The sequence below is a fragment of the Syngnathoides biaculeatus genome, chromosome 13, assembly GCF_019802595.1.
Source record: "Syngnathoides biaculeatus isolate LvHL_M chromosome 13, ASM1980259v1, whole genome shotgun sequence".
In the NCBI taxonomy this organism is placed as follows: domain Eukaryota; kingdom Metazoa; phylum Chordata; class Actinopteri; order Syngnathiformes; family Syngnathidae; genus Syngnathoides; species Syngnathoides biaculeatus.
Window position 1 is genome coordinate 16,047,441 of NC_084652.1, and position 9,482 is coordinate 16,056,922.

The window sequence follows — 9,482 nt, forward strand, 5'->3', positions numbered from 1 at the left end:
CTTGATGGTTTTGCCATCTCGGGACGCTTGTTGGACCCTTTCTGATAAAAGTATCAGAAATCCATATTAGGACATGGTAGGATCCTGCGATTACATCATGGTGGCCTATGTCAGAAGTCTCCCTCATCATCTGTGGCTACATCATCCACATCATTAAAGCGACACTACTTTGGATTGAAAGAAAACATCACTATTTAGTTTTTACACTCTGCTGCCAAAAAGTGTTGCACAGTACCAACGGGAGCAAAAAGGCTAATTTATGGTTGTGTATCCTGGTGGATTGATGGCTGGTGTAAGACTGCATCTTCCATGTCATATGGAAATGAATCACACAAGTCAACTCTCTTACCTGAAAAACTTGCCTTGTCCTTTTCAAGGAACCCCTGTCGTTCGCAGACCCAAGAGATCTTGATCTGAGGTCTTCTACCAGCTGTCCATGAAAACAGTGAAATTTACTGTCTTCCTGTGAATGACGTGCGAGTTCTCATTAAAAAGCACCTGAACACCAAGCCCAGAATGATGCAGTTATGTGTTATATGGCTCAGAAAGATGCAGCTGTGTTATTTGATTTGGAGTATGATGAAAATGTAATCTGGAAATGCTAAATCTGTTTGAAATGTGTAGATTTGAGTTATGTCCATTCACTTGAAATTCTAGTTTTAATTAGTGGAATGTGAAAAAAAATCAAGATCTATATCCTTAATGAGAAATAATATTTTGACATAGGTCTGAAAGGTGGAGAAAAGTGGAGATTAATGCTGATAAAAAATGTACACAGAATGTTTTGATCAAACACTTAGGTGTCACTGATACTTAAATAAGAGGTTCATTTTCAAAGTACTCGAGACATTTTTACAAAAGTGATACTTTTACCCCAAAGACTAATATTTTGGTAATCCAGTTGGACATCCAAACTCAAGTGATACAAAAATATATGCTTTTATTCAGTCAATTATCTGATTGTCAAAATTAGCTACACAAGACAAAACTCTGTGTGGTGGATATGATTTCTGATTTTTTTTGACAGTCTCCACAAAGTCACTCAAGTGTTTTTAAACTTCGTCTTCCATATCAACAGTATCATCCTCCAAGAAGAGCAGAGGCAGGTCGTTACGAAGCATTGTATATTGGGCAATGTTGGGCAAGCCGGACATCACGCAGCAGCTCAGAGCGCTTCGAGAGATCCCCATGTCACTAGCTGCAGACCATAATCCAAGTTTCAGGTCGTAATACTCCACTAAGTTGGTGGTGGAGACACCGTTATAGCCGCCAGCCACAAATAGACAATCCTCCACCACTTCAATACCAAAGTTGCTTCGGGGGCATTGCATAGGAGGCAACCCGATCCAGGTGTCAGTCTCAGGGTCGTAGGCCTCAGCACTGGCTAGGCGGTCGTCGCCGTCATAGCCTCCGACCTTCAGGAGCAAACGCAAGATTGAAAATCAAGTGTCATTTAGAAATTGAGCTGCTCAATTCAATAGTGTCTCATGCAGGTGTCAGCCTTCCACTTACTGCATACACATGGCCGGCATGTCCAATGACTCCAATGCCACTGCGGCGGCAGCTCATCGGGGCGGTGTTTGTCCACTGGTTGGTCTCTGGACTGTAATATTCTGCCGTTTGCAGGGACTCATTTCCGTTAAAACCACCACAAATGTAAACCTGTAACCAAGTGGGGTTGATTATTAGTGAGTTGAAATAGCATCATTACCTGACAGAAGTATTCCAACTTTGCTGCTATAATCTAATTTTTCCATTGAAGGACCCCTTGAAATGAATCTTGAACGGCAGTCTCTAAACAGGATTCCTGTCTTTTCAGGCATGACTTTTATGGGAGTTATATATATATATATATATATATATATATATATATATATACATATAAAGGCAAGTTTCATACTGGGGCTAGCAGTAATTTAGCATCACCCATCTGTCTAGTATACGAAGTTTGAATTTGATAATAATTGTTAGGTGTTGGGATGAGAATTGGGTATTAGGGGAAGGGTTCAGGTTGGGGGACCCAACTTGTCATCTGGAGTTAAGGGTTAGAGTTTGGATACCCACCTTGTCATTGAGCGCAGTACAGCTGGCATCGCTCCTCTGTTCTTGCATACTGGCAATAAGAGTCCACTGGTTGGTTTCAGGCATGTAGTACTCTGCTGTTTTTAGTCTTACACGTCCATCGTGACCTCCTATTGCGTAGATGCATCCATTTAGCACCGTGACGCTCACATAACAGCGGCGAAAGTGCATGGGCGCCACTTCATGCCAGGTGCGAGTTTTCAGGTCAAAGCGGCTGACAGTATTGTAGTGTTCTGTGCCGTCAAAGCCCCCCAGACAGTAAATGGAGTTGTTGAGAAAGGCAGCACCACAGTATGCCCGCGGATGGTCCATATCGTCCAAAAGGCTGACCCAACTATTGGCGTGGACATCGTATGCCTCAATGCACTGCGTCGGGTTGACACCGCTCCACCCACCAATCGCCATTAGGATGGCGGAAGGCAGGCGAGGACGGGCGACCAGGTTGCAGAATCCAGACACAGAGTTGGCTTTCATATGACGGATTACTCGGGTAGCGAAACCAACCATGTCCAGACACTTGCTGCTGTTCTGCACCATCTGATTGGTCAGGACGTTGACAGAGATGAACTCCTCACTGGTCAGAGCCAGGCGGACCTATGCAATACACACAAGACAAGGAGGGTTAAGGTTTGAAGTCAGGGCTAGTAATTTTAGCCAGGGTTATATTTTGAAAGAAGAGTTTCAAGCTAGTTTCAAGTTATGATTTTAACCAATGCTTAAGGTTTTGAGTCAGAGTTTGTGTTTTAAACGAGGGTTTGGGTTTCAAGATAGAGTTAAAATTAAGGTTTCAAACCATGGTTAGGGTTACAGTTTGGAGCCAAGGTTAGCACTTCAAGTTAAGATTTGAAGCCATTGTTATGCATTTACATAAAGGTACGTGTTTCAACGTAATGTTTCAAATCCTGGGTTCTGGATTTAAACTTCAGTCTTAAAATAGAATAAGAGTTTGTAGTCGTGGTTTGAGTTTCAAATTAGGGTTTGGGACTGGGTTAGGGTTTTAAACGGGTTGCAGTTTCAATTCAGGTTTTCTATTCGTTACGTGTTCCTTTTCTTCTAAAAAAAAAAAACTTGGATTGCGACAAATAAAGCAATTGGTTTTATTTTGATTGATTTTATTTCAGGGTCTAAAGTTGAGCTTTTAAGCCACCGTACATAAAGTATAAGACTTAAGATGGAATGAAGGTTTCAGTCTTGGTTTCAGGTATGTTACACTTGGCTCCCATGAACAGTAACTCAAATATTAAGCTTGAGGTCAAGTGCTTCTGCGAGGTAAAAAGTCAGAAAAGACCTTCCAATTTAGATTCTAAAAGAACAATGACAGATCTTGATACAAATCAATAAGCTTGCTCCACTCACCCGAGCCAGCAGCACAGCAAGGTTCCTGCCTCTCTCCCAGGGCGCGTGCGCGATCCAGTGCAGGACAGCCTGGTACACTGTGTTCTCCTTCTTCACAATCAAGTCGTCCCGGTCCAGGATGTCACACAGGTCCTGCACGGATAGCCGGTGGAGCTCGTGCGAGGTGGCCACATCCTCAAAGTGGTAGAGGATGTACTGGTAGGCCTCGAGCTGCAGCTGGGGCACATGATAGTCCCTGGTGAATTGCCAGATGCCCACGCAGTTCTCCGGCCTGAGCTGCTCTGTTAGAAATGCGCAGCAGGATTGAACAATGGCAATCATATTGAACTCATCGGCCGCGATCAACAACTCCTTCACATTGTCCTCTGTCACCGACACGGTGCCGGTGTATGCAAAATCGACAATGAGCTGCATTAAGCGGGCCGTCAGACCACGTATGACATACACCCTCTGGTCTGGGGTGGACCAGCGTAGAAAGAGGGCTCTGAACAACCAGGAGACACACACACACATACACAAGATCAACTTGTATTGAAAAGGTCCATAATCTTAATCCTGAGAGGTCTTCCCCCTTACTCACCCAAAGTAGGGGCTACAGTTGCACAGGATGATTTTATGGATGTGGAACTCCATGTTGTCCACCGCAATGATGGCATCGCTGAGGCCCTTGGTGAGATGCTGCAGTTGGCCACAAGCCGACGGACCATCGGAACTCATCTTGAGGATGTTGCCATGCCTTCATAGTGCAGCTGGGCGTCGGCCCCGGGGTCCGAGTGTGGGTAGTTCAGTGGGGAGACAGAGGGGGGAGGGGGAGGGTCGAGAGGTGGGGTGGTATTGGTCATGGGACATATCATCATCGTGGGATTCTGTGTCAAAAGACAGCGATGACCACTGCAGCGACATCATCCGCATCACCAAAGTCCCAATGCTTTAAGCTGAAGAAAAACATCGCGTCATAGTTTTGACCACATTTGCACTAAATATTTGTTCGGCCTTATTATGGGTGTGGGGTGGTGCAGATGCAGATTTTACACCTAATATCATGAAAAGATTTGGCCACATTTGGGGTTTGTACTTATTCCCTCCACACCAGTGCAGAAGCTCAGATGTTTTCCAACCGGAATTTTTATCACAGTGTTTCTGGACAGAGTATTAAAAAAATGCTCTTTTAATCCACCAGTAGGTTTCATTGGGCTTCAAGCCGGGTTTAGGGTTTGAAATAAGAGTTAAGCTTTTAAGGATATGATCAGAGTTTCTTTTTCATGGTTTTGTGTTCTGACACAGAAATACAGATACCTTTATAAACCGTACTAATATTCTGCCATAATGTATTGCCAGTGGTTCGATAAATAGTCGAAATAACAGGTGGCAGAACGGACATCCTTCCCTAGTTCACTTTGTAAAGTGAAACTTTGCCATGTGAACCCGTTTGTTGTGACATTTGCTTCGGTGAATTGTATAACGTTGCAATTCAGAGAGCCTACGAATCACTCAGGCCAAATTTGTGAAGTACACCAAAAAGAAAACACCAGTTAACGATGTCAAAAGTTTTTCCTGCATAAAATAATTAGTAGGTTCATCAGTATGTTACAGCTACTATATATACTGTATCAATCGTATGCAACTGGGGTGGGAGTGATTTCGAACAAAGTTCAAATATTGAGTTCCAGTCCACATAGTGTTTCAAAATATGGTTTCAAGCCCAGGTCAGGGTTTCAAAAAATTATAAGGGTTTCAAGACCTGATAAACAAGCAATGGATTGGTGATATTCAAATTAAAATTGACTCCTGGATGGCAAGCTGCATCAACCACTTCTTTTCCTTTCGGCTTGTCCCGTTAGGGGCCGCCACAGCGTGTCATCTTTTGCCATCTTAGCCTATCTTCTGCATCTCCCTCTCAAACGCCAACTGCCCTCATGTCTTCCCTCACCACATCCATTAACCTTCTCTTTAGTCTTCCTCTCGCGCTTTTGCCTGGCAGCTCCATCCTTAGCACTCTTCTACCAATATCCTCCCTTTCTCGCCTCTGAACATGTCCAAACCATCAAAGTCTGCTCTCTCGAACCTTGTCTCCAAAACATCCAACTTTGGCTGTCCCTCTAATTAGCTCATTTCTAATCCCATCCAACCTGCTCACTCCAAGCGAGAACCTCAACATCTTCATTTCTGCTACCTCCAGTTCTGCTTCCTGTTGTTTCTTCAGTGCCACCGTCTCTAATCCGTACATCATGGCCGGCCTCACCACTGTTTTGAAAACTTTGCCCTTCATCCGAGCAGAGACTCTTCTGTCACATAACACACCAGACACCTTCCGCCAGCTGTTCCAACCTGCTTGGTCCCGCTTCTTCACTTCCTTACCACACTCACCATTGCTCTGGATTGTTGACCCTAAATATTTGAAGTCCTCCACCCATCTCTTCTCCCTGTAGCCTCTCTCTTCTCTCTCCACTTTTCTCATTCACGCACATATATTCTCTTTTACTTCGGCTAATCTTCATTCATCTCCTTTCCAGTGCATGTCTCCATCTTTCTAATTGTTCCTCTGCATGCTCCCTGCTTTCACTGCATATCACAATATCATCTGCGAACATCATGGTCCAAGGGGATTCCAGTCTAACTACCAGACTATCCATTACCACTGCAAACAGGAAGGGGCTCAGAGCTGATCCCTGATGTTGTCCCACCTCCACCTTAAATTCCTCTGTCACACCTAAGGCACACCTCACCATTGTTCTGCTGCCATCATACATGTCCTGTACTATTTTAACATACTTCTCTGCCACACCAGACTTACGCATGCAGTACCACAGTTCCTCTCTTGGTACTCTGTCATAGGCTTTCTCTAGATCCACAAAGACACAATGTAGCTCCTTCTGACCTTCTCTGTACTTTTCCACGAGCATCCTCAAGGCAAATAATGCATCTGTGGTACTCTTTCTAGGCATGAAACCATACTGTTGCTCGCAGATACTTCTGTCCTGAGTCTAGCCTCCACTTCTCTTTCCCATAAATTCATTGTGTGGCTCATCAACTTTATTCCTCTGTAATTCCCACAGCTCTGAACATTGCCTTTGTTCTTTAAAATGGGAACTAGAAAACTTTTCCTCCATTCTTCAGGCATCCTTTCGCCCGCTAGTATTCTGTTGTATAAGTTGGTCAAAAACTCCACAGCCATCTCTCCAACTTGCTTCCATACCTCTACCGGTATGTCATCAGGACCAACTGCCTTTCCATTTTTCATCCTTTGTAGTGCCTTTCTAACTTCCCCCTTACTAATCATTGCCACTTCCTTCTCCTTCACACTTGCCTCTTCAACTCTTCCTTCTCCCCCTTTTTTTCATTCATCAACTTCTCAAAGTATTCTTTCCATCGATTTAGGACACTACTGGACCAGTCAACACATTTCCATGTCTATCCTTAATCACCCTTACCTGCTGCACATCCTTCCCATCTCTATCCGCTGCCTGGCCAACCTGTAGAGATCCTTTTCTCCTTCTTTCGTGTCCAACCTGGTGTACATGTCTTCATATGCTTTTGTTTAGCCTTTGCCACCTCTACCTTTGCCCTACGTCGCATCTCGATGTACTCCTTTCGCCTCTCCTCAGTCCTCTCAGTGTCCCACTTCTTCGCTAATCTCTTTCCTTGTATGAGTCCCTGTATTTTGGAGTTCCACCACCAAGTCTCCTTCTCCCCTTTCCTACCAGAAGACACACCAAGTACTCTGCTGCCTGTCTCTCTGATTACCTTGGCTGTCGTAGTCCAGTCTTCCGGGAGTTTCTGCTGTCCATCGAGAGCCTGTCTCACCTCTTTCCGAAAGGCCGCACAACATTCTTCCTTTCTCAGCTTCCACCACATGGTTCTCCCCTCTACCTGTGTCTTCTTAATCTTCCTACCCACCACCAGAGTCATCCTACACACCACCATCCTATGCTCTCGAGCTACACACTCCCCTACCACTACTTTACAGTGAATAATCTCCTTCAGATTACATTGTCTGCACAAAAATATAATCCACCTGCGTGCTTCTACCTCTGTTCTTGTAGGTCACTATATGTTCCTCCCTCTTCTGGAAATAAGTGTTCACTACAGCCATCTCCATCCTTTTTGCAAAGTCCACCACCATCTGTCCCTCAAAGTTCCTTTCCTGGATGCCGTACTTACCCATCACTTCTTCATCGCCCATGTTTCCTTTACCAATATGTCCATTACAATCTGCACCAATCACAACTCTCTTGCTGTCTGGGATGCTCAGAACTACTTCATCTAGTTCCTTCCAGAATTTCTCTTTCAACTCTAGGTCACATCCTACCTGTGGGGCATAGCCGCTAACCACATTATACATAACACCCTCAACTTCAAATTTTAGTCTGATCACTCGATCTGATACTCTTTTCACCTCCAAGACATTCTAAGCCAGCTCTTCCTTTAAAATTACCCCTACTCCATTTCTCTTCCCATCTACTCCCTGGTAGAATAATTTAAACCCTGCTCCTAAACTTCTAGCCTTACTACCTTTCCACCTGCTCTCTTGGATGCACAGTATATCAACCTTTCTCCTAATCATCATGTCAACCAACTCCTGAGCTTTTCCTGTTATAGTCCAACATTCAAAGTCCCTACACTCAGTTGTAGGCTTATAGGCTCTGTGCATTCCTCTTTTTCTTTTGACGATGGATCCAGTTTCCTCCTCTTCTTTGTCTTCGACCCACAGTAGCTGAATTCCCACTGACGCCCTGCAGGTTAGCAGTGCCGGGGGCGGGCGTTGTTAACGGGGGCCACAACCAATCCGGTATGGGATTCTTTAGATGAACGCTCATATTTGTTTGGCAGGTTTTACGCCGGATGCCCTTCCTGATGCAACCCTCAGCATTTATCCGGGCTTGGGACCGGCCTACAGATTGCACTGGTTTGTGCCCCCATAGGGCTGCATTAAGATGCATCAACCACTGCTGAAAGGAAAAGAAAGCGAACAAGAAAATGGAGAATTTGTCATGAACATGTCAACGGTAACCCTCCAAGGTGATAACCTTCCATTCCTGCATTCTTTCCACAAAACACAGGAAAAACACAGGAAATCTGGTTTATGCCATAAACTAATTAACAGTCCTCCAACCATTCTGAATGGTTTCTCCAACAAAGACCTTTCTCTGTGGACTACTTCGGTGATCAAGAATTTGGGGAATCCTCTTCTCAAATGTGACAGTTCATGACAAATGGAAAACAATGGATGTATTAGACAGACCACAAACTGAAGTTTTACGTACTCACAGACCTTAACTCATCCAAAGAAATTACAACCGACTTGGGTCATTTTCAATATCGACCGGATCCTCTGGGATCATTGGGTGACAGCAGCTGCCGTTAAACTGAAAGATGGGAATTATTACCCAGTTTTCACCAAATTTAAATGTGTCTTGATATTTTACAAACTTTGTATGAATGCTCCGAGTGTATATATAATGACACCGATATCACTAATCAGTGTCACTAATTTCTTTCAGGTCTGCCTGCCAATTCTGCACCAACCAAATTGATTGCGTACACCTGAGACCAGTGTTTTTCAACCTTTTTTGAGCCACGGCACATTTTTTACATTGTAAAAATTTTGTGGCACACCACTAACCAAAAATGTTACAAAATGACACTCTGTATAGTATATTTAATTACAATATAATTTCTCAATTTATTTATACTCAGTCAGTGTGAAACCTGGCCCTGTTTAGATGAACACAAAGCTGATATCCTGGCAGGAATAGAATAAAGACACACACGAAGCTCTTCTTCAACAGCTCTCAGTCTCTCTCAGTTTTGAATTTTTATAGCAGTTAGGCTTGAAAAGCTCAGCTCACACAGATATGTTGTGGAAAATGGGAGCAATGTCAGAACAGCTTTGTTGGCCAGAATGGGGAACTCCTTGGCAGCAGTCAACCAAAAACTGTCCAAGGGAAGATCAGCAAATCTTACTTTTAAACCAGGATCCTGTTTCAGTTCAGTTAGTTCCTCCTGCTCTTGTAAAGTCATGTCCTTTCCAACAACTGATGTCG

At 44.0% G+C, this 9,482-nt stretch overlaps 1 protein-coding gene across 3 annotated transcripts; it reads right to left on the reverse strand.

Annotated features, from left to right (window-relative positions):
• Positions 1–1,035: 1,035 nt before the first annotated feature.
• LOC133510903 (kelch-like protein 10) lies at positions 1,036–8,847 on the reverse strand. 3 transcript variants are annotated; one of them, XM_061839368.1, is made up of 6 exons: positions 8,711–8,847; positions 4,019–4,187; positions 3,439–3,719; positions 2,065–2,676; positions 1,513–1,662; positions 1,036–1,415 (listed from the first exon to the last, which is right to left on the reverse strand). In XM_061839368.1, exons 2-6 carry the CDS (start codon positions 4,143–4,145, stop codon positions 1,053–1,055), a joined length of 1,533 nt encoding a protein of 510 aa, XP_061695352.1. In that variant the 5' UTR covers positions 4,146–4,187; positions 8,711–8,847; the 3' UTR covers positions 1,036–1,052. The 3 variants fall into 3 exon arrangements, with proteins under 3 accessions (XP_061695352.1, XP_061695350.1, XP_061695353.1); XM_061839366.1 differs by having other exon boundaries at positions 3,439–3,922; XM_061839369.1 differs by lacking the exon at positions 8,711–8,847 and having other exon boundaries at positions 4,019–4,211.
• Positions 8,848–9,482: the final 635 nt, after the last annotated feature.

Excerpts from the sequence above, each read along its gene's own strand:
- LOC133510903 (XM_061839366.1), bottom strand. The coding sequence starts at position 4,155 with ATGAGTTCCGATGGTCCGTCGGCTTGTGGCCAACTGCAGCATCTCACC. Across the intron at positions 3,923-4,018 it reads AACTGTAGCCCCTACTTTGG|AGCCCTCTTTCTACGCTGGT; the intron begins GTGAGTAAGGGG and ends CTGGTTGTTCAG. Across the intron at positions 1,416-1,512 it reads ATGCCGGCCATGTGTATGCA|GTCGGAGGCTATGACGGCGA; the intron begins GTAAGTGGAAGG and ends TTGCTCCTGAAG.